At 43.2% G+C, this 25,934-nt stretch overlaps 1 protein-coding gene across 3 annotated transcripts in view; it reads right to left on the bottom strand.

Moving 5' to 3' along the window:
* The window catches only part of SLC8A3 (solute carrier family 8 member A3), a 164,902-nt gene that overhangs the window by 116,689 nt on the left and 22,279 nt on the right, over positions 1 to 25,934 (bottom strand). For all 3 annotated transcript variants that reach the window (XM_079990018.1, XM_079990020.1, XM_079990019.1), the window contains exon 2: positions 6,971 to 8,796. In XM_079990018.1, the coding sequence (XP_079846144.1) occupies positions 6,971 to 8,739 (1,769 nt within the window). In that variant the 5' untranslated portion in view covers positions 8,740 to 8,796. The remainder of the gene's footprint in view (positions 1 to 6,970; positions 8,797 to 25,934) is intronic.

Below are 25,934 nucleotides of genomic sequence, written 5' to 3'. Positions count from 1 at the left end.
TCTGTCTGGCACCAGGGCTTAGGGGGGACAGCAGACGATGGCCCAGAGTGGTAGAGATGCCCCTACAATACTACTACCAGTAACTATGAGTTGGATCCAAATAATAGCTAGTTTCACAAAAGCTTGCATAAGAGGTTGTGCAAAGGTTTACATAATGCTTTAATAGTAAGGATCTAAAGCAGTTCTCATGATTGCACAAGCTCTTTGGATAAACATTTTCCACATTTGTAAAGGCACTTTTGGATTCAAATCCTTGTAAAACTAGGGTTAACACTGCAGCATGAAGTCTTACATTAGTCTAACAGGAAGTCCTGGCACATTTCCCATTCAGGGGTGCAATACTCGGTTGGTGGATAATTTAATGACAGTGACGATGTTTGTACTACCACAGCATATGAGGTTCTGGCACATTTTCTGGCTGTATTAACATATGTACTGGCCTTTTCGCTAGAGCTTTTGAAGATGAGATTTAAATGTAAGGCAGCTATCAGGCATCCTTCCCAGACGATATTGGATGAGAAATCAGATCAACAGGTTTGCTCCCCATTAATATTTCCAGAGTCTTATTTAATACCTAAAATGAAAAGGTGTTGGACATTCCGATCCATACTGGAAACGAAAGTTCATTCTGGCAGAAATATATTCAATATGTGAAAATCTAAGGTTAACCACTATCCATTGGCCAGCTTTAACCCACATATGAGGCTCTGCCATCTCAGGGCATTGCCAGATCATTTTGGGACACTCTTTGGGACGCTGCGCAAAGAGTTGTTGCTGCCTCCTTCCTGTCACTTTTGAAGCAGCACAAGCCCTTGGTGCGGCTCATCTGGAAGGAGCACTTGAGATCAAATGCAAGATTTGGTGTAAAGGCACAATACTGTGATATATAACCTTCAGTCTATGCCTTGTTTGGCTTGGTGCAACTGTTCATGGGATTCAGACTGGTCCATTCATGTTAATATAATTTAAGTGCCTTGAGGAATATGGACTTGTCTACTAAAGCACATTCAAAGAAGATTGTGAAGCTCCGGGTAACCTTTTCAAATTATTTAGTCTTTGATCAGACAGACAGACAGACACACACACACACACACACACACACACACACACATGCATGTGATAGTAAATGGGGCTGTAGAAATATCTAATTCTATATAAAGGAATTTTAGGGATTTTCCTCCCAGCAGCAGATTTCTCTCTGTGTGTGTGTTTATCTGATTGAAAGCCAGTGAAATAAAAATAGATCTTTCCCTACAAAATCTGGAGGGAATGGCTGAGATGGATTTATTTAGGCTGCAAGGCCACAGTAAAGGAGGGCCGATAATTGAATCCTTCTAGCTTTGTAGCAAAGGGATCCTAAACAAAGGCCTTTTGCAGACCTGAATGAATGGAAGGGCTCATATCACATGGATGCTTTTTGTCTGATCAAAAAAAGTATGCACTCTACAAATCCAGTGAAATGGAAAGCCAGCCACCTGCAGGAACAAGGTTGGATCTGGACTCTATCCCCAACACATCTATTTTTAATGGGGCAAGGACACCTTTTCAACAATGGCCAACCTTACCTTCTTCTAACCATGAGATCATCAAGCAACAGCATCACCTCTAGGCTGAAATTCAACCTACAGTTATGTATATAAAGAAATATGGGCAAGACCATGAATGAACCAGTATAGCAAAAGCAGATGGGAAGCGACTTTTTGCCTGCATTTCTAAACATCGATGGATAGATCTCATCTCTGTTCCATGTCACTAAGACACAGGATATAACAAGTTACTTCCTTACCACAGTGAGCAAGAGTAGCAGAACTCTGAAACCAACCACCAATTAGTTGTTTGACCTGAAAAAGGCCATTTTTAATCCACTTTGGGATAAGTTCCCTCTAAGATTATGCAAACACATGGCCCATGAATTAATCTTACAGCCTTTCCACCATGGGCTGCTAAGAATCCTCTTCACCTATTATCTTCACTGTCAATGTATTTCACTCAAGCTATGGGCGATTTGGGACTCTGGGAGTTCCCCTCATTTGAAGTTGTCACACAAATCCGTTCACACGCCATTCCATTCCCTTCCACCCACCCACCCCTGCCTGACAGGATGCCATTTGTCCTTCACATGGACAGTTGGCATGTAATCCCCATCAGCACCTGTCAGCAAAGGCTGTAAGAGGGTAAAGATCAACCCAATGCTTCTCCTGTTTAAGCAATTGTCAGGGTGTCCCATTTCAGAAGACTGATTTCATGCATTCCTGAAACGCCACCACAATCATCTGATCCTAATCTCACAACACACACTGCTCCTCAGCCAGTCAACATGAAAACACCACAGATAATCTCCCCAAGTCATGCCAGCCAATGCACAGCCAACATTCACGCTGAAGTGTTTCATACCATAAGTATGGTGTTTCATACCATAAGTATGTACCATAAGCACTGCATGTCAAAGGGAAAATAGATTTTTTTCTTAGTGATTATTAAATCCTGAAAGAAGGGGAGCTTATCTACAACCTTTGACACATATTCAAGGAGCAGGACATAAAAGTAAATCCAACATTTACCTCCCCCCACCAAAAAAAGCTTCCACCATTGTGGAGCCCCTATTATACAAACCTTCAAACATCTATACATGCGGGTACATGACACTGATATTTAGGACCTGTGTGTATCCTGTCTCTCATAAACACAAAACAAACTCCTTGATGAAACCATGCAAGTATCTCAATGTTTTGGATGCATTATTTAAATGGCTTGTCTTCAAACGACTGCAATCTCCTCCCTGGAAGTCCTTAATTGAAAAGGGTCATTTTGTGAAACAAAAAATTATAGAGGAGAAATACTGGCTACGGGAAGCAGACCTCAGCCTGCTTACAAAAAGTTACAGAAGCTGTAATTTAAACTTGGTATGTCAGTAAATGTGTCTTCTTAACATTATTAATCCCAGGGCACTGACTGTGGTAATCAGAGAATTCCCAAGAGAAGCATGAGAGATGATTCTTAAATAGCTCAGCCGACAATGGGCGGCCCACAATCCCTATAAGTTAGAATCTGATGGGAAGTTGGGAGGCCGGCAGCAGCAGCAAATAAGTGGCAAGGATGTAAGGCAGTGAATGGAGAGAAAGCATCTAGTATTGTCAACAATCAGAATTTACAAACACCCTGCTAGACAATGCTGTCTGCAATTATGAAATTCTTTAAAATATACACCTGTAGGTTTCAGAGGCACAAAGCAGTGAAACCATGTAACTTCTACTTAGGCATCTCTATCAAGAATTAGATACAGACTTACTGTCCTTGCTCTAAAGTCATGGCAGCCTCTCAAAACTGGTAATTTATCTGCCACCATACTCCCTTACTAAACCACAATGACGTTATGCCTTAAAGTAGGCAGGCATCTGTACTGAATCAAATATCTGTGGATTACTCTACACTCTTCGGAAATAATCTCTGAAGGGCTCCTCTCCAATTATAAATGGGACTGTTTGAATATAAAGCATGCATGTGAGCCCGTGTGGTGTAGTGGTTAAGAGCGGTAGTCTCGTAATCTGGTGAACCGAGTTCGCGTCTCCACTCCTCCACATGCAGCTGCTGGGTGACTTTGGGCCAGTCAAACTTCTTTGAAGTCTCTCAGCCCCACTCACCTTACAGAGTGTTTGTTGTGGGAGAGGAAGAGAAAGGAGAATGTTAACTGCTTTGAGACTCCTTAAGGTAGTGATAAAGGGGGATATCAAATCCATAGAACTGGTACACAGATTTGATGAAAAGTTTCAGTGGTGGTCACTTCATCCAGTGGGCTAAAATGTAATAGAATTGTAGAGTTGGAAGGGACAACAAGGGGCATTCAGTTTGATTTGCACCCCCAAATCCTTGCTCATATTCTATGATTAAAAAAAGAGAAAAATAAATCAGCCCAATCCATGGGTGCTTCTTCTGTACTAGTTGCTATGTTTGGAAATCTGCCATGTTGGAAAGCCGTGATGTATGTGCCCTCCAAAACAGCGGCTTGAATTTTAAAATCAATTACTGGAGAAAATGGAACTTCATCGAGCAGGTTCACAGGCATCGCAGTGACAGCACAAGTCCTGCTAAATATATGTAGTTCTCACATTTGCCCTTTGCGGCATCACTTGGGGCAATGTGGCAGCTATTCAATGTTGCAGAATTGGCTCTTGAACTATTAAATGGATTACGTAAAAAAAGAAGAAGAAGAAGATCCAAAGGTCTAATGTGTTTGAGCTTGCTACTTTCCCAAAAGGCACTTCAGTGCATTAACTGGACTAATGATGGGGATGGAATAAGAGGGAAATGAGAAGCGCTGCCTGAGGCCCACGTCAACAAGGAGCAGGGGCAGCAGGAAATGCTTCCAGTGGCCTGGATGCTCTCCAATGGCCTAGCACTCCTCACCAGAAGGCAGGATTCTCTGAGCAAGGATAAAGTACATAGGATCTGTAGAGGCTTGAGCACTGCTGTCCTAGACCTCACAGCTACCTGTCAATCAGCTCTGAAGCTGATAGGACAGAGCAGATGGCAGCAGAATTATAGCTGTTGGATGAGGCTAGTGGATCTTCCATAGGCCCCAACCCAATATGGTGGATGGGACTGCTTAAGGAGGGAGCACCAGGGTGCAGACCTCACAGGTCTGTGCATAGCTGTGACCTCATTGCCACCTCAACTTGCCCTATCCCATGCAATAAGCTTGGAGACACTGCTGACAGGAGGATACCACTGTGTCCACCACCACACAAGCCAACACAGCTGCTAGTATGTGGCCAAAATGAACTCAGTTCCATGCTTACTAAGAGGAAGCCTGCAGAGGCAGAGCAACAGTGATGTAATCTGCACACCATCAACAGGTTGGCACCAGTGGCAGTACCAGCCCGCCTGTGTAGAACAGCTGGGTTGTGGGATTTGGATTGCTTGCAGAGTCACAGAAATTAGAACTCCCCTCAATTCCACACTCCTTCAACAAGAGAGTTACACAGAAGATCACCTATCCACCAACAACAGAGAAATTTCTCCCAACCCACCTCCCTAAATATGGGTGAGGAAACTTTGACCATACTGGAATTACAGAAGCAATAAGCAAGACCCGGCAGCAGGATCCATCTGCTTCCCACAGAATTGAAGTTTGATTCAGGGGTCTTTTTATTCCCACACTCCACCCAAGATAAACATTTTTAGGGATTCAGCATGGTTTCTTTTCTTTTTAAATATTTTAATGATACACAAACTTTTGCCACTTAAGGAAAAGCATCCTGTGCAATCATCTCTGGTCATTGTCTCCTAAGTGGTAGGCAGTATCTCCAGGACAGAGCAAACTCCATTTCCTGACTCTTTAATGTTTTCCTGTATACCTACTTGATTGAGATCAATTGGGGTGGGGGGCGGTGGGGGACATTTGTGAATGCAGCTAACCTAGTGCTGACATGGAAAAGAACAACTTAGAATTCTAAAGGAAAACAACTTGCAGTTGTAGCTGTTTCGCTTTACCACTCTTTTCTTGTAAATAGAGGTGGTCTTTAGGTTGCATATGACAGGTTTCCATTTGCCTTTTTTTAAAATCTGGCACAGCATCCAGAATCTCCTCCTGAAGGATCAGCTTTTTCCATAATGGAAAATTAGAGAACTATTAATTAAACATGAAACTGTTAACATGTATAGTGCATTTTGCTGCGATGTCACTGGACAGTCACAAAAATTGCAATTATATGATTGCGAGTGAAAGAGAAAAATGCCTCTGCCCAGGGGAGACCAAGTCAGACCATTGGAGCACCTAGCTCAGTATGGTCTGTTCCTCTTGCATTCACTAACAAACCCTCACAGTGACAGAGGAATCAACAGAGGCAGGGCAAGCAGAGCAGCATAATAAATCTACTAGAGAGGTTGCTTTAACATGTATTTTATAAAGAGGAAGGTATAACAAATTAAATGTGTGATTAATAAAGCTGTGTCTGTTTTAAGCTTCAAGCTAAAAGAGATGATTACACTGAAGGCATCTTACAGATTTTTCCACCTTCCAACTTTATCTAAAATATCTTGCTAATTTAAACTGTAGATCAGAGGTGGTCATGCTACCAAACCTTAATAGAGGAATGTACATTGCTGTAGACTTGGCTAACAGAAGATTTTGTTTCCAAGAATAATTGCAATGTGCATCATCAAAGATGGTAGAAATCCCTTAGTATGTAAAGGAATTTTATTTGCAGGGGAGCACGTGAAAACTGCTCGGGTTTCCTACCATATTTCTTAAAACCTAATTAGAAGCTTTTATCTCTCTTTTGAAGCAACCGATGTGTTACTTAGACTCAAACTGAACTATCATTATTGGGGGAAATAGGGATTAATTTGTGGGCTGGAAAGAAGCAGAGGAGAATGTAACTGGTTGGATAAAAAAACATTAAAAATTGTATCTGAAGAAGTGTGCATGGACACAAAAGCTTATACCCAGAACAAACTTAGTTGGTCTCTAAGGTGCTACTGGACAATTTTTTAATTTATTTTGATTGCGTCAGACCAACATGGCTACCTACCTGAATCTTGTAACTGATTAGATGAACCAGTAAGATCAGGGTATGATGACCAAGGATCTAGTCCTACAACCATAACTCGTTCAATCTGATAATAGCATGTGTCAATGACAATTAACTTGGGGAATATTCCTCTGGACCAAGACCCCAACTTTATTTTGCAATTTAATCTTGTCACAGTTTTAACAATACTCAAGTAAAGTTTCAAAGGTATTCCCATTAGGCCATTAAAGAAGAATGCAGCCCTATTTATTTATTCCTAGGAGGAGAGCAGAAAAGCCCAGATCCTGCTGTAGGGTTCTTGCCTGGGGGGAGATAAGTATGAAGACTAGAGGGAAGGGAGAGAGGACAGTCCATTACATGTTGCCCTTGTTTACCTGTGATGGAAGAAAATTCTGGAGTTAAATAGTTGACCTCTGAAGAAATTAAAGCGAGGTACTTACACAGTTTCATCGTTCTTGAACTCCAGCTCCCCATAAGCATCTTCAAAGTCCTCTCCGCCTCCTTTTGCTGTTCCTTCTACTGTTCTAAAAGGGACTATGACTGTACCTCGGGCACCAGATGTCCTAAGGACTTTCACCTCCATTACCCCAATGCTCTCACTGACATGTATCACGTCACACTCAAAGGTGAAGATGCCCGCATGGTCATCATCTAAGATAGTCACAGTGGCCACATAAGGAGAGGCCAGCATGGCCTTGGGGTATGGCAAGTTATTGAGCTCTGGAGGAGGTTCGTCTGTCTCAACCACCCGCAGGTTGCTGAGGCGCACAAAGAAATGCTCATCTTCCTCAAAGATGTCATCATCAATGATCCCTATAGAGAACTCTTTCTGGGTCTCCCCTGACTTCAAGACAACCGTCCCTTCTGTAAACTCATAGTCAGCCCCCGCATTGGCAGAGCCATCCTCCGTTTTATAGTCCACATAGATTGTCTTGGATATGTCTCCTCCTTTCCGAACGACGGTTAGGAGGACAGCACCACAGTTCTCCAGACACTGGTAGGAGCAAGGATCAAAACAAATTTTTGAGATAAAGTCCTCTGGTTCCTCTGGCCGCACCTCATGCAAGCTAGCACTCCTCTTGGCTTGCTCAGCTGCATGCTTTTTAAGGATATTTCCTGCTCCGGTCATCATCCTGGTGGCCTGAATCCGATAGAATGCTCTGCTCTTTTGCTGATGAGATAAGGCATGGTAATTGGCCATTTCCACCAGCTGGTCTAAGTCTTTCTCTGGGTGTTTTTGCTTCAGATCCTTGAGAATCCGGATCATCTCTTTGCGAGACTCGTCCACCTCTTTCCCCTCCATAGGCACTAGGTTTCCATCCAGAAAGTGAGAGTTCATCATCTTACCGTCCATTTCAATCCCTTTGGGGTGCTCCCCCTCAGTCTCAATGATAATACCTCTGTGCTTGTCAGTACGGTACTTTTTGTGCATATACTTGTAGAAGAACAGCCTTCTGTCTGCTATCCAAGCCAGGAGGACACAAACAGGGAAGAAGAACAGAGTGAGGAGGCCTTCCCATACCTGGACCACGCCTGGAGAGAAAACCGCAAGGATCATGTATAACCAGATATAGGCGAAGATGCTCCAAGCCGCAGTGACAAAGAAGACCCTCAAATGCTTTATCTTCCTCACCTCGCCATCAGGAATGACATAGACACAGATGGCTATGATAATAAACATATTGAAAGCTGCACTGCCAACTATGGTTGAAGGTCCCAGATCGCCAGCAATGAATCCATGGCCACAGACCTCTATCAATGACAGGAGGATCTCAGGAGCAGAGGAACCAAGAGCCATGAGGGTCAAATTGGAAACAGTTTCATTCCAAACTCGGATGGTGGTGGTGGTGGTTTCTCCATTGGGTTTCCTGATGGTAACCTCTTTCTCTTGCGAAGTAATGACCTCTATGGATGCCATGAAGCGATCGGCAATGATGGAGACTCCGAGGAACATATAGATCAGCGCCACAAAGTAAACAATAACCCTGGCAATTTTGTCCCCCAGAGATGGGTTTTCTGGGTACCATATTGGCAAGATAACACCCTCCTTGCACACCGAGGAACCTGAGCATGTACTGTTTTGTCCTATGCTGGCTGGATCTGCCCCCGTGCCAGCGTCCACCTGCAGACCATGTAAAAAAAGGACAAAAGTAATGAGCCCAAAACGGAGGAAGGCTGAGCTGACAGGTTGCAACCTTAACCACGCCATACACAAGATTTAGCTTCTACTGTCCAGAGTCAACAGTCTTCCTTCCAGGTTAAGAACCTGCAAGAGAAAAGAATGAAAAGTATGAGATGGAAGAAAACAAAAGAAAGCTGTTTCATACATAAACAAAGTGTTTCACTGTTATTCACCTCAAGTCACATCTACTTATTAAGTACACATGGAAACAGCAACAATATCTGGAGGTGTTTATTTAGCGCAGGCAAAATTGTAGCACTGATGAGCAAAAAATTCAGAGGCCAAATGTTTACACAGATCCCACAGTGACTAACAGTATAGTTAATTTAGATACCAGTCTCTGGATTGTAATAAACAAAATCTGCCCCTATTCCCTTATGGGGGACACAGGAGCCCTTATAGAGTCCTTTGTAGGTTCTCCATCAGCAGGAGAAAATAACAGAGGCCAATCAGAGAATACTGAGAAGCAAAGCAGCTAGTAAGCCTGATCTTTATTGAACTGTTGAACAGGGTGCTCCCCTCAAACACAGGAAAGGAGGAGGACCCAGAACCAAGGTGTGTCTGCTCTTATATAGACATTTTAAATTGCCTTCCCCGGAGCTCAAGAGCACCCCTCCATACATCATACATACATCACAGAAGGGGTGTAACCCAAGACCACCACCCCACAAACATCATACCTGCATCACAGAAAAGGTGGTCTACAACAGAAAGTTGCTGTTGTACAGCAAATCACAGAAAAGGTGGTCTACAACAGAAAGTTGCTGTTTTTCCTGTCTGTCAGGTTATCTGATAATGCCTTATCTGATTGCCTTTCCTGGTAGTCTGGCCATTCCTTTGAGATGGTGATTTCCCAATTCCTGAGACAATGGGAAGGTTCCCTCACCCCCTCCCTCCTTGCAGAGAAAACATTTGGTCAGTTTGGGAGTCAAAATGGTTTCAGTCTTCCTGTGCTGCTCCAGACATGTGGTCCACATAGTTATGTACATGCTTGGTTGATACATTTATAAACATTTATTATATATATAAGACCTTAAATTTTTAATTTCAGGATGAAACAGTTACCAAACGGAAACTGAATTATTATCAAGGAAACTCTACTGCAAGGGTCAATCCTACCATGATGCAGATAGAGGTGAAAAAATTGCAGCTACGTGCAACCCAATCCTATCCATATTTATTAAGTTCAGTGAGACTTACTCCTAGGTAAGTCTGTATAGGACTGGATGCAAATCTCCCACTTCCACGGGGGCACACAGGGAATACTACTTCTTTCCCGCCACAGAAATAAACTTCCTGGTTTATTTTGAAGCTATTTGGGGATTTTTCCTCATGTGTTTGTGAGAGTTCTCAGATTTCTCTATATCACTTGTCAATCACTGTTCTGAATTTATTCATTGACTATCAACACTGGAAGGTGAGGATATGCTCATTTCTCCCATCATCCCTAGCTAACAGGACCAGTGATCAGAGATGATGGGAATTGTAGTCCAAAAACAGCTAGAGACCCAAGTTTGGGGAACACCGGACTAGATGACTCTAGTCTAAAGTTCTATGATTCTATGGCCAGTATATGGCTAATCTAGCACCTTTAGGAAACTACCCAGTCCAACGGTGGTAACCTCCATTTAAGAACAATTTGTTTTACAAACTCCACAAAACCAGAAATAGTGTCTTTGCTTGTGAACTTTAACCTTGGTCTAAGAACGGAAGCCGAACGGTGGAAGGGCACCGGCGGCGGGAGGCCTCATTAGGGAAAGCGTGCCTCAGTTTAAGAACGGTTTCAGTTTAAGAATGGACTTACGGAATGGATTACATTCGTAAACCGAGGTACATGGATCCTCTGCATGGTCCAACAACAACCAAAACTCTTAAAAATCACTTTGCCTATATTTTCAGTGTCAAGGGGGAAAGGATCCCTGGGGAGGAAAGGACCTGCAATAGCATGAAGCCGATCACTCACAAAGAGACTTTGGCCCAACTTCTGCCTCTCAGTCCAGTCCACATATATCCCAAAACAGAGCTGAGGGAGGAAAGAGAGAGAACTTACACTTCTCTGAACAATCTGAGCAGCAAACTCAAAGCCTAGTTCTTATTACTTCTGCTGTGAGCTACTCATTGCTGCAAAGCTGTATCTGTAATTTGCTGACACATAAATCTGAATAAGCCCACCTGCAGGCTCCAGTGGCACATGTCATACATTCTGAACCTCTCACTAGCGCGGTTAGAAGAGATTCCAAGAACGCTGTGCACATGGCCAGAGTTAAATAGTTTATATGCATAATCATAGACCAGAAATGTCTCAAATGACTAAAGAATTTGCAGCGCTGAGTATATTCCAGGAATCATTTGAATGTTATCAGTGTGAACAGATGCATCACAAATGGCAGGTTTATCATCATGTTGTGTCATTCGCTTCTACCCCCAAGCAGGCATAATCTGTCCAGTATCAGCAACGACCAATAATTTTTTTATAAGCTTTCAGATAAGTATATATAATGACAAGCAAAACAGGAAGAAAAGAACGAACAGCGACTGCAAATGAACAACAACAAAAAGACCCACCAGGCCTGAAAAATGGAGAGAATTGATTTTGTGGTATCAGAATCACAAATCCATATCAGACATCCTTGGGATAGATGAGGAGAGAAAGAAGTAACACATCTCCTTGGCATTACACAGATTAATTCAGACATGACATATTCTTTCTGCCTTGCTCTCTGAAAGCCTAGTTATTTATTTCCTTTTCTAATTTGGACCTGACTTTTGGTGTTAGTCTAGGCTAGGGGTCTGCAACCTTTAAGACAAAAAGAGCCACTTGGACCCGTTTCCGAAGGAAAAAAAACTGGGAGCCGCAAACATGCGCGCCGCTGCCCTCCGATCTGACAGCAGGCGGGAAGGTGACGTCGGGATGGTGCGTGACTAACGCACACACTGCCCCCATGTCACAGCCAGTACAGCACCCGCCACAGTGGGGAGTGTCGGGGCGCACAATGCGCCTCCTCCCCTCACTAGTATCCGCCCCGGAGCCGCAGCAAAGGTGTAAAAGAGCCACATGTGGCTCTGGAGCCGCAGGTTGCTGACCCCTGGTCTAGGCAGAGAGAAGCTAAGGTTGTAAAGCGGATTCTGGGGCCAACCTTGCAAGCCCTGACTCAAATTAATCACTGTAGATAAATGTTGCTGAAAGGTACCATGACGACCAGCATTTAAGACAGGGGTATCCTTTTCTGTATTCATGTAGAATACAGTGCCTGGTTGGGGGGGGGGGGCTTGAAGATCATTGTCCTCCTAAACCAGTGTGGTGTAGTGGTTAAGAGTGGTGGACTCATAATCTGGTGAACCGGGCTCGTGTCTCCGCTCCTCCACATGCAGCTGCTGGGTGACCTTGGGCCAGTCACACTTCTCTGAAGTCTCTCAGCCCCACTCACCTCACTGAGTGTTTGTTGTGGGGGAGGAAGGGAAAAGGAGAATGTTAGCTGCTTTGAGACTCCTTAGGGTAGTGATAAAGCGGGATATCAAATCCAAACTCTCCTTCCTCTTCTTCTTCTTCTTCTTCTTCTTCTTCCTGAGGCAGAAAAATATGTGGCTGCATAGATATGCAGCTTTCCACATGGGGGAACCATCCTATGGGCCACATCCAATAGGTTTTTTTATACCCCGCAAACCTCTCAAAAACTGTCATTAGTTTTGTGTGTGTGCTGTCCTACAGGTCACCTGCTGTGATACCATGATACCAAAAGGGATGGAGTATTTTTTTTAAAAAAAACTACCCCCAATTACACTTTTTATTGATTTTAATCCCCACACTGATTATTGATTTTAATCCCCACCCCAAGACTTGCCTTTGAGGTGGTCTGGAGTCAATATACAAATGTAGCTGAGCAGAGAAAAATCTACTTAATAACATGCTTGTCACCTGATGTGATGGTGACCTGCATGTGTGAACTGTCCGATCTAACACCACAGATGGATCTTCTTTATCACATTACCAGAAGCAGGGTTTTCAGTGGTGTGAGTTTACACGTTCAAGCTGCATGTTATACAGTGTCAACTAATCAAGCGGGGGGGGGGGGGGGAGGAATAGAGCAGAGCACATGCATGTGTGAACTGAAGAGGTGCTGCTCGGTAGAGAAAGGACTGCAGGGGGACTTCCGGGTTAGCGCCAACATCTAATGGCGGATTCCCTCCGATCTCTGGAGGGAATCGGCTCAGTAGGGATCGGGTTCTGCCGCGCCGGCGACGCGGGGACCCTTAAAAACCACAGGTGCGGATGCCTGTGGACGTGGTGACTCAGCGGGCACCATTAGCGCCCCCCCGACCCGCAAAGGAGCCTTTTTAAAGGCTGCGAAACGGGGGCGGGGAGCGGCGCGGTGCTAAGAGTCCTCTGCTTCCCCTGCTGAGCGAAGCCGCATGCCATGGATGGAGAGCGCTGACTTTTTCCTTCAAATATTCAGACTAAAAGCAACAACCCGTGAGTAATACGGAAATTGGACTTAAAAGGGAAATTCTTTTTTAAATTCGGTACAATCGGGGGAAGTGTAAAAAGGAAGTCCGCCCCCCCCCGCCTTGTAGATAATCTAAAGGAAGGATCAGCCAACTAAAGTTGGGAGAAACATCTTTGCCTTTTTGGAAGAAAAATTATTATCTTCGCGATTGGACAGTATAATTGATTTTGCTGGAGGATAAGAATCGGTTTAAATTAAAGTGCAACCCCCCGGGACCCGGGAGTGATCTGTGAGAGAGCCTGCTGAAAAGATACGGACTTTGACAGCTGTCAAACTAGCTGTCAAAGCTGGGAAATAAAAAGAAACGTTGTTTTTGGTGACTCTGCTGGCTAGATTTGCTTAAATTTGGATACAAATTGTCGGGAGCAAAGGAAAATAAGTTACGTTTGGTCTATTGGATTGAAATTGGAAAGACACTAAGTAAACAGAATCCCCCTAGTGGGGACTCTTGAAATATTGCAAGAAATGGCTGTAAGTGGAAAAATACTCGCTGTGTTGAATAGGACTTTTTATCTCCTGGGAAAGTTCCAGGACCAGAGCGATATCTTGACAACAAGGGCAACAGCATTGAATGATACAGTAAACAATCTTATGGGAACAGGAAGAGACTTGACACAAGTTTTCGTTTCTGAACCAAAAGCCCTTGAAGTTGAAACAGAAGCTGCTGCAGCTGGGGAAATGAAGTTTGACAAACCCCAAGAGACATATGAGGACTTGCTGGAAATTGAAAGTGAAGCCACAATGTTGCGGAAGACAAAGCTGGACCAGAGGCCTGGTAGCATAAATTTGATTAAGATGGAAATTGGAGCTTTTGGGGCATATAGATTTAAAAGATTTAAGAAACAAAATTTGAGCTCCACTTTTAAATATAGAGGCCTGCTTGGAAGAAAAAAGGACATTATTGGGACAGAGCTTCTTCGAGAGTTGGTGTTGAAAATAAAAGACTGTCAAAAAGACCGGCAGAGAGAAACTGAGAGAGGTTTAAAAGCCTCAGGTGTTTGGGATCCAGGCTGAGAAATGGACGCATTGATGGACATTGGTTTGGGGACCAAAACCGGGAAAGGGAGGGTGGGATTTGGGAATCCAAAGGCTGTTAAAATATAATCTGTTTAGATCTTGTTTATATGTTTAATGTTTTTTCTTTTTTTGCAACTTTTATGGAATGTGGAAAAATCGTGGAAGGGAAATTTGGGTCGACTTTAGGAAAAAGGTTTAAGATTAAGTTAAAATTGGGTTTTTTAAATTAAATAGACATAAGGTTTTAAAAATAAATTGAGGAATGAAAGAAAGAAGAAAAGGAAAATAATAGCATGATTTAATAAAATTATTAAGTTAAGGTTGAGAAATAAGATAAGAACTTGTTGAGCGGATAGTAATGAAATTATAATACAGAAGGGGGAGGTGTGAGGAGGTCGGTGAAATAAGGTTTAAGGGGGGGGGGAAAGGATTGAAATTATACTTGTATTTTGTTTTGCGTATGTTTGTGTGTTTTTGTGTTTTAATGGAAACTTCAATAAATATCATTTAAAAAAAAAAGAGAGAAAGGACTGCAGGAAAGTTACAATCTCATGGCCAGCACAGGTTTAACACCACAGGCAGAACTTGCATCTCAGATACAAAAACAGTTCACGTGTTAATTTACAGTTCACATGTTCATCTTACGTCTAAAACAATGCATACGTGATCCCGCTTCTCAACGGTTTCAGTTGTTTTTAGATGGATTTGGAAAGAGAGAAATAGCCATGTTTTAATTGACCAGAAGAATTTGTTTCCCACAGATCAGGGCAAAGAGATGGAAGAGGAAAAGTTGAAGGGGTAAGCTGTCACTTGCGTAGGTGCCACACAAATCGTGCTATTCATGGGAACAGGGGATCCTCTCTCCCATTGATTCAAAAATTCTGCATCAGAACGGAAATGTCTATCCTGATAGCCTGCTTTTAAAACTGACCTCATACAAAAATTGTCCTTCTGGTTAGAAGGCAGCTGTATGAGTTTGAGAGTCTTTGCATTAACAATATACTGTGGAATTAATTACCGGCTTCTGTTTCTAAGCTGAGAGGTAGAAGCAGCAGAGCCTCCTGTTTTCGTGGGCTTTGTTCAAAGCAAGAGAGCAAGATCAAAAGATCGGGTGTGTTTTGTGTACCCTGTGCAGAAAGTCTCACCAGAGAGCAATTTTTTTCAATAAAAACCACATTGTGAATGTATTGCCAACAGCTGAAAATAAATATGTAAATTAAATAAGAAAAGCTGCTTTCACACAGCTCAGTTCTCTTGTTAACAGTATGTGGATATTAAAGCCCACATTAGGAGAGCTCTTCTTATGCATAATTTGCATGTGCAATTACTTTGATTGCGCCGCACATTGCATGATTATGCACATACAGATTGTACCTGCAAAAAAACCCAAACCACTTAAAAAACATAGGCTTGGATTTTGGCAATGGTATCTGTACTTTTCTGCAAATGAACCAACAAAAATTCTTAAGAGAGAGGCAAGTTTTTTTTTTTAAAAAAAAAGCATTACAGTTTGTAATCCAAATTGTCACCAGAAATTTATTATGTACTTACTTACTACATTTTTATGCCATCTTTTCCTCCAAGGAGCTTAAAGAAGCACACATGGTTCTCTCCTCCACGTTTTATGCCCACAACATTCCTGTGAGGCAGGTTGGGCTGAGAGAAAGTAACTGGCCTGAGGTTACCCAGTAAGCTGAGTGGAGATCCGAACCCTAGTTTCCCAAGAGATAGCCCAACATTCTAGCCATTACACCACACTGGCTCTAAACCCTAGAGAAAATTTTTGTGTGTTGAAAAGAGCCCTAAAGAGAGGATTTCTAGAATGTTCTGCTAAACAACTAGTAACCAGTGACTAAAAGAAAACAAAAGTTTTGAATTTCTACATATCCTTTTTCACAAAGTTACAGCAGTCGTGATCACAACTAGTTACATCTTACAACCTGGATCTCTAGAGCAGCCTTTCCCAACCTGGTGTCCACCAGACTTTTGGACTACAACACCCATCACCCCTAACCATTGGCCATGCTGATCAGGGCTAATTAGAGTTGGCAGTATGAAATACCAGGTATGCGGATGCCACTCTAAGGGTGTGAGTTGCAACAGGATTTCTAAGAAAGAATGTGAGTTTAGAGCCGAGGTTCTCACTTTGTGGTCCATGGGCTCCTACCAGGCCAATGTGTGGAAAGGATCAAGAACAGCTGAGCTATGCACAACTCTCAAAATTGTCTTATGCTATTTGAGGAAAGGAAACCTGCAGTGAATTTTTTCATCAGATTTCTCCAGGGGGAGGAGAAATCATCCAAAAGATGGGACGCGCTATTACCAGTGGCAGTTGCACAGCTTATTTCTTTTTTCCGAACTTCTCCCCCCACTCCAGCACCAGTGTTAGCAGCCTGGCCATCATAGGAGCCAACTCCCTTCACCCCCTCAATAAAATACCCTAACCCCCCCCCCCAGGTTGATGGGCATTGCCATTCAAATGGTGTGCATGCATCACATCATGTGATCAATGCTACAGTGTGGGGCTTACTCTCCCCCCCCCCATTATTATATTCAAGTTGGCACTCCTGCTGGCCATCATTTTGCATCCTCCATAGATCCCCATTGACCCTAAACAATTGAAGCAGTGTCATACCCCTATAATCAGTCGCGCCTTCTCCCAAAGAATCCTGTTAAGGGCACTGAGAGTTGTTAGGAGACCTCTATTCCCTTCACAGAATTACACTTCCACAAAGTTCCCTGGGAAGATGAACTGACTGTTAGGCGCGCATAGAATTGTTAAATATGCACGATCCAGCTTGTAGTCTTCAACACTGACTCTTACACTAACATTTCCATTTAACATACCAGTATTCTCGAGAATGTCAACCTATAAACAAATGGCAGACTCATTCTTCAAGCATAGATATTTATGCAGCCGAAATGGAAGGTGTCAATAGGCTTGTAGGGGCGGGGGATCACAATGTTTGCAAAAAAAAATAAGGGGGTAGAATCTAATGAGGATTGAGCATGCTCAGTGGTCCACAATTGCTGGCTATTATTATTATTATTTATTAGCTTTATATACCACCTTTAATCAAAAGATCTCAGGGCAGTTCAGAAGAGAAAATTGCAAGATAAAAACACAAAAAAAGCAATTAAAACAAACACAACAAAATAATAGCCCTCTCCCCTCCCATAAGCACATCTAAAAGGCTGTAGAATATTAATCAGCCAAACGCCTGGTTGAAGAGGAATGTTTTTGCCTGGCACCTAAATATATATAAAGAAGGCACCTCCCTGGGGAGAGCATTCCACAAATGGGGAGCTAGTGCAGAAAACACCCATTCTCGTGTTTCCACCCTCTGGACCTCATGTGGAGGAGGAACACAAAGAAGGGCCTCAGGTGATGAATGCAGAGTCTGAGTTGGTTTATATGGGGAGATGTAGTCCTTGAGGTATTGCAGGTGAAACAGTGAGAATGGAATAGAGTATTCAGGAAAACCAGGTATGCCTGGCTGGCTGTCACCCTGAATATGAAAACTCTACACTGCAACAGTTTGTTACAGGTCTTACTTATAAAATAATAATAATAATAATAATAATAATAATAATGTGCAAAAATGCTAATCAAAATATAGAGCAGCTAAAATAACCCACCCACCCTACATTAAAAATGAGTAAAGAAGCTCTAGTATCTAAGAGTTCAATTAAGCTTATACTCCCTGAATCTCCGCAACTGTTTTCAACAACCTCTGACATCAGGAAGAAGGTGGAGCCAAGAGTTTATCTTGTTCATTTGCTGTCACAATCATATCACTTACAAATATCTTTCAGCTCAGTTCTTTAAAAAAATATTTTAGGACATGCACAGCTCAGATTGTGGACAGTGCTCAAAAAGGGATTGTGTCATTTTAAGCCTGAAGCAGGACATGAATTTAAAAACAGCACTGCCAGATGCTCACTCGGATGGATTCCTAAAGAGGTTCACGGCAGAAAGAAGTCTAGCAGGTCTGCTGCTCTCTTCACCACCAGCCTCGGCTCTGGTTGCTGTAGGAAATAATCTTTCCACCATGCCTGCAGTGGATAGAGGACTAGCTGGGCTAGAGAGACCACTGTAGCATAAATAGCTAAAGGCAGAAAGGGCTCCTGCTTTTTCTCCAGGAAAACTGAAACCTGAAATTTGTTTGTTTAAAAAATGCTGCTTGGATGTAGGAAATGTCCAGCATCACAAATCTAAACATCACCATGTCCTTTTTGTCCTATTTAGAAACTGTTGTGTGTGCTACATCTTCCAAACATATCCAATTGTGGGGGAAACAGTGGGCTTCTCCCCTCCTTCAAAGGAGATTTTCTCCACGTAGAAACATGGCACATGTGAAGTACTAAGGACTGCTGACTTCTTAAAATCAGGTTTCTCCAAACTGGAGCTTTCTGGTCATGTGGCCAGCTTCTGGTGCAATAGGACACTGTGACAAGTGCCAGAGAGCATGGAAACGCTGTTTACCTTCCCGCTGCAGCGGTACCTATTTATCTACTTGCACTGGTGTGCTTTTGAACTGCTAGGTTGGCAGGAGTTGAGACAGAGCAACAGGAGCTCGCCCCATCATGGGGACTTGAACTGCTGACCTTGAGATCGGCAAGCCCAAGAGGCTTGGTGGTTTAGACCACAGTGCTGCCCACTCCCTTACCAACCAACTAACTAGGGTGGCTATAAAAGAGGATTAGACAAATTAATGGAGGAGAATACTATTAATGGTTACTAACCACCATAGCTCTACCCTGCCTCCACTGTCAGAGGCAGTACAGTGGTACCTTGGGTTACAGACGCTTCAGGTTACAGACTCTGGTAACCCAGAAATAGTACCTTGGGTTAAGAACTTTACCTCAGGATGAGAACAGAAATTGTGTGGTGGCGGCGTGCTGGCAGTGAGAGGCCCCATTAGCTAAAGTGGTACCTCAGGTTAAGAACAGTTTCAGGTTAAGAACGGACCTCCGGAATGAATCAAGTTCGTAACCCAAGGTACCACTGTAATGCTTCTGAATACCAGTTGGTGGAAGTGGCAGGAGGAGAGACTTTTATCAAGGCTATCAGTTAATTTTGTGAATATGGCTAGAAACTGCTTGCTGGTTTCCCCCAGACTTCTGGGTGCTGGACTAGAGGAGCCAGGGGTCTGAACCAGCAGCCTCTTTTCATGTTCTTAGATGTCTCTACTTAAAAGCGCCTTCGGAACTCTCTGCTGAAACGCCACCCCCATCTTTGCCTTGTAACACTAATGCAGGGACAGGAGATGTTTGCAAAGAAGCATTGACCCATGGGTAGGGAGTACATAAGTATTTCTTTATGCATAACTATTCTCTGAACCCGCTCCCTTCCCAACTGTATTTCTCCATTTTCTGCCAGTCAGCTCTCAGACCAGAAATAGCAGCCCAGCTGAGAAGGAAAAGTCACTTAGGGGAGGGAATGTGTAGGAATATTATTAGTAGGAGAGGGAGGTTAAGCAACTTCTGCCCCCAAATCTCCCTTGCCTCCTCATCGCTGTTAAGTGGCAAACAATGCTTGGGTTGTGTGTGCTGAGTCAACACACAGTTCTGTCCCCTCAATTGTGAATCATTGGCCGAGCAACTACAGAATGGCACAGAATTGTTATTTCAAAGAATGGATAAACACAGCACTCACAAGAGAGAGAGACAAAAGAACAACTGCCTCCAAAAGGAGAAAGAAAGGTTCTGTTGATTTCTGCAACAAACTAGATGTACATATTGAGGGTTGTATCCAGTTGTGTCCCTCCACTGGTGAATGGCTCTTTGCTTCCATGAATGGAAAGAAGGAGGCAATCTTTGCAAATTCCCCCTTTCTCCTACCTCCAGATGCCTCCCACCCTCTGAAGTAAATTTTGAGATGCAGAAGGGTATAGAGGGAAGGGAGAATCAGTGAAAATCACACCCCCACACACTTGCCCTTTCATTCCTCCACTGGATCCAAGAGGCTTCCATCAGTGGAGGAGCACAGCTGGATATAACTTTGAAAGACTAGACCTGACTGATTTTATCATAATTGATTGACAGTGTGTACACCCTCATGGTATATATACTTTCTCTGACTTTGTGTTTCTGTTTCTTCCTGAAACATTTTTATAAATAGAAATATGCAAACTTAAGGATCATTTGACATGGATTTGTTACCCTTTCACACTCTTTCCATCACTTTTTTCATATTTGCAACCAAGGCTGTACATATAAGGGAGGATATTCACTGCCCTTTCAGCAGCTACTTCTGGCTGAAATTGGGGTTTCTAATCCTTTTAATTTATTGTAAGGGTCTAAAACAAAAAGGGTGGTTGTGCTTCCAGGGTCAAAACTACACATTATGCAGGAGAACCATGACTGGATTTTCTAAATTGTTAGGTTCGTGAAACACTTGCCACTGGGTTTTTGTTTCCTAGGGTGGGGGAAGAAAAGATTTCCTCAAACTGCTATTTGCCAAGGTGCTGTTGACTATGGGTTTCTGGATTGCAATCTGGGATGATGCTTGTGATTGGAAGATACATGGGGGAAGGAAGACATTGAGACACCCCTTGCCTCCCCCACCCAACTGCTCCAAGAACAGTGGCAGCCCCCAGCAGAAGGATTTCAATAGAAAACAAACACTAGGAGATCCAGTTGCCCCAACTTTGCCACCACCCTGCAGCCCTGCCACATCACACAAGCCACAACACACACACATACGGCAGCCACAGGTATTTATAAAGCAGACGAGTGACAGAAGACTATAGTTATTTGCACATCCTCCCCACTGCAACAGCATTTAAGAAGAGTAATCTCACTCCAATTTACTCCAGATCCTTCCTTTGCCAGGTGTCTTGCTCCACATTTGCCTTCATGTAAAACATCCCAAATGCTGGGCAGACCTAGTCATAATTTTATTGAAACACGGGGGCCAGGTTGGGAAGATCAATTTATTTGTCTGCTTGGTAAGAGATGTATACTAGCCACTTTCCACAGCCTAACAGCAGGAGCCAATTGTTAAGTATAAAAGATGAAGTGGTTGTCTTTCCCTCAGCGTGACCCTGTGGCACTCCTTGCAGAATAGACTCTCCAAGGCAGAAAGAGTACCTGGAAGCAACCTGACTAGTACTCATGAACTCCCATCAGAAAGCTTGAAAGCCTTTACTTCCTTCATGGAACTGTTTTATTCTTCTTAAAAGGAGGGGGGAAAGGTACAGAAATGGGTTGATTTATATATTTGTTCAAAACATTTATATCCTGCCTTTCCAATACCAAGCCTTCAAGGTGGCTTACAAAATCAATAAAAACCATTTCACAATATAATCCACATAAAAAGATCCAATTAAATGTTGCAGTGGCAACAGAGTAGGATACTGTCATAATGTCATTCACTAAATGTTCAGGAAAAGAAAACAGCTTTATCTCGACACCTAGAAGGCAGAAGAGGAGATGCTGAGTTACTATTTCTAGAAAGGTTATTCCGTGATCACGGAGCCAGCAGAGAAAGCTTAGCCCGAGTCGCCAGTCAACTAGCCTTTGCAGGTAGGAGCACCTGGAGGCAAGCCCAATAATCTCAGTGAATAGGCAAATTGGTACAGTGGTGCCCCGCAAGACGAATGCCTTGCAAGACGGAAAACTCGCTAGACGAAAGAGTTTTCAGTTTTGGAGGTGCTTCACAAAACGAATTTCCTATGGGCTTGCTTCGCAAGACGAAAATGTCTTGCGAGTTCCTGCGGGTTTTTTCCCCTTTCCCTCCCCCTTTTTCTAAGCCGCTAAGCCGCTTAGCCACTTAGCCGCTAAAAGCCGCTAAACCGCTAATAGCGCTAAGCCGCTAAGCCGTCAATGGGCTTGCTTCGCAAGACAAAGAAACCGCTAGACGAAGAGAATCGCGGAACAGATTCTTTTCGTCTTGCGAGGCACCACTGTATTAGAAAAGGCACTCCGATTTGCAGCTGGAAAGCAGGGTTTGAAAGATGAGGTTCAGTTTACAAGTGGGTCCCATAAGGATGAGTAAATTTTCCTCAGATCTCAAAGTGGGTCTCGCTTCAGAACATTTGAAGAGTCCTGGTTGAACCAGCTTCCAGGTGAACAGATTTAGTTAAACGGATACCCTTCTGAACATACAAGGTGTGACCGGAAAGTTCGGTGAATGGTCACAGAAATTGGACAGCGAGAAATATTCGAACATACAATCGGCTTTGGAAACCCACGAAATGCTCACAATTGTGTATGGAGATGAAGCTGTAACTCGAAAGACAGTGTATGAGTGGTTTATAGCATTTCCATTAAGGGCGGCAAACCATCAAAGACGACCTTTGGTATGGCAGACCATTGACGAGCAGAACGGCTGCAAATGTCGACAGAGTTTGTGAGTTATTGATGTGGGATTGGCGTTTGTCTGTCCGAATGATGGTGGAAGAATTGCATATTCCGCATGAAATCATTACTGAGGTTTATGAGTTGTCCCACCCCCTGATCTGGCCCCACCAGATTTATTTCTTTTTCCAAAACTGAAATCTGCACTGAAAGGGCACAGATTTTCCAACATTTCACACGTCCAAGCTGCTGTGACAAAGGAACTGAAAGCAGTACAAAAAGAGGACTTCTCCAGATGTTTCCAACAGTTCTACAAACGTTGTCAATGGTGCATTGTATCAGAGGGGGCCTACTTTGAAGGCCTGTAAGGTATGTATGTTCAGATATTTCTTGCTGTCCGATTTCTATGACCATTCACCGAACTTCCCGGTCACATCTTGTATTTATGTGTTTGTGTGTAAAAACATGAGGAGGAGCTCAACAAATTTCGCTTGCCAAACAAAACAGTCCTTCCTCTCCTCCCCCATGCTCTGTTCTGGGGGGTTCTCCCAACCCCGCAGAGCCAATTCTGGAGCTGCAGAGACAACCCAGTGGGAGGAGGAGATGGGAAGTCCCACTGCACAAGTGTAAGTACTTGTCCAATGGAGCTTCCTCTGATGGAACAGGAGGAATCCAACCAATGGACCTTTGTCCAGCAGGAAGTGGAATGAGGCCCATCAACATATTTTATATAAATATTCCAAAGCTGAATGTGAATCTCCCTGTCAAAGGCTGTAAAGGAATATATCTCAAACTGTTTTGCAGATTTTGTGTTTCTTCTGAGGAAATTTGTTGGCTCCAGATCTGAAGCAAGACGCTGCCCATGCTTCTCTCTGGGCTGTGTACTATCTTTAAGACCTGCTGTAAATGCCCTATTGGTTCAGCATTGCTCAGTCCCAACTGAATCTGACTCGATCCATTAGTTCTACAGATATTAGCTCTTCGCAGCCCATGACAGAAGCTTGTGGCTGTTTTGTGGTACCTCTTAAGTAAATATATCAAGGACCTGGAGTTTATGGCAATGGAATTTCAAGAACTGTCTGGCCACCCATATAGTCTGCAGTAGCGGGATATTAAAAAAAAGAGCCGGTGCTGGAGGGCTAAGTCAGAGTCAGACACCTTGACAATTCACAATGATTCAGATCCCGGCAATCTCTTCATTTTAGCAGTAGCAAAATAGGAGTTCTGGTTTGGGGGGGGGATTGTTGACAATGAAATGCATTTCTGATTTATAAGCAAACAGCACGAGGAGGAATTATAGGGCATAAGAAAATGTTTTCCATCCCTTTTGAAGGAGACAGCAATTGGAAGGAGGCAATTTCAGTGGAAGGAGGCAATTTCAGAAAGCTATAGACATTTGAATAATGGCTTTCTTTTGGGATTTATTTTTTTAAAGAAAGGCTACCCCCTCCCCTTTCCTCAGGGAAAAGTGCACCTGAAGGAAGTGATGTGCAAACACGCACATACCCATTAATCACTGTGGCAAATCTACTAGTGGGAGCCGCACATTTGCAAAGAGGGGAATGCAGTCATTTTATAAATATTTAAAGAGTAAGGATGCAAGAACTTCTTTGGCTCAGTCATGTTCTTAAGAAAAGTAATTATTTACGCTGAAGCTTATGCTGTGCCAAGCAAACACATGTGCAACATGGTCAGAAGGCCGTATCTCAAGCTTTGGCAGCAGCAATTCCGCACTCCCTGCGTTACCCGCTCAAGAACACACAGCTTTAAATTCTTAAAACGTGATACAATATTTAAGAGGTGGACAGCACAATCTGTATTTATTCAGAAGTGAGTCCCACCCGTTCCATATTTCTTACTCCCATGTGAATGTCCGACCCCATGCTCATTTACTTGGGAGCAAGCTTCATTGTACCTAATTTGCTTACATTTGAGTAAACGTGCACAGGTGTGAGCGGAGGTGAAAATGACGGGAATAGATTAAAGTGATGAAATAGAAAAGAAAGGTGAGGGGGAATATTTTCAGAGGAACAAAAGAAAGAACCGATTATTTAATTCTCAGCTGTAAATTAAAATGCTTTAGAATGCTTTGTGAAGCAGGCAGAGTGCTATGGATTGTTAGCCAACGCTCGGTGGCTTAGCCCTATTAGTGGGGATTTTGCAGAATTACTGAAATTGGAGACAGAAGAGAACTATTAAGTGTCTGCGGCTCCCATCCCTCTTCCCCACTGCCCTTTGTCCCTTAAGCACGCTATTTTTCTAATGTGTTGTCCTTTTTACTTTTCTATTACCCACAAGAGGCCGATGCCACATCCTCCCCAGGAGACTAAACTCGCAATCTAATTTATCGCAGAGATTTGGACTTCAGCCTTCAGAATGAAAGTAAGCAATTGCATTTTATTCAACCTCGTTATTTCCTACTTGGTACTTTCCGACAGTCTCTCATTACTTGGCATTTAACACTCCAGATACTTCTGGAATAGAATTGTCATAAACTGGAATGGGCATCTCTCGGTCAGACGAAAACATCTTATTTCCATAAAATTTTATCAGCCAGCAACCTCGCCATCTGGATCATTCTTCTTTCAGGGCTTTCTAATTCATCCCTCATGTTTTGCCATTCAGAAACTATGGGGCAAAGTACATGTACTGTTAGCTATGTAGCTGTGCCTTTAAGTTTAGAGTTTTTAAATAAAAATTGCCAGTGTGGGGCCCCTGATCAGGACCATACTGAGGGGCAGATTAAAGCCCCGCCTCAGGATCCCAATTCACATCAGGGGCCCTACACTGGCAATTTGTGTAAAAAAACAACAACACCAAATACTGTACTTAAAGGAACAAATACATAACTAAGGCAATGTGTAGTTTCGGCCCTGGTGCCTGAGGACAAAATGGCGCAGTTCACAAGTAACACTAAGCCAAAACAAGGCTTAGCACATCCCTGGGCTTACATTCCCTCTAACATTTCTCCAATAAAAACAGGGACATCCCATTCCATAATGATAATTTTACTATCTATACCCCACACATCTTACTGGGTTGCTCCACACCAGGGGTTGGCAACCCAAGGCCTAGGGGCCGGATGCAGACCAATTGCCTTCTCAATCCGGCCCGAGGACCGTCCAGGAATCTGTGTGTTTATACATGAGTAGAATGTGTGCTTTTATTTAAAATGCATCTCTGGGTTATTTGTGGGGCATAGAAATTCGTTCTCCCCCCCAAAAAAAAAATATAGTCCGGCCCACCTTCTGATGGACGGTGGACCAGCCCATGCCTGAAAAAGGTTGCTGAACCCTGCTCCAGAGATTCTGGGCAGCTTCCAAGATATATAAAAACATAGTAGATCTTTAAACAATGGGGGGAAAACTTCCGTATACAGGATTGCTTTCAGACAGC

This window comes from Podarcis cretensis (genome assembly GCF_951804945.1).
Source record: "Podarcis cretensis genome assembly, chromosome: 1".
NCBI lineage: Eukaryota > Metazoa > Chordata > Lepidosauria > Squamata > Lacertidae > Podarcis > Podarcis cretensis.
This window is presented reverse-complemented; position numbering and strand designations above follow the sequence as displayed.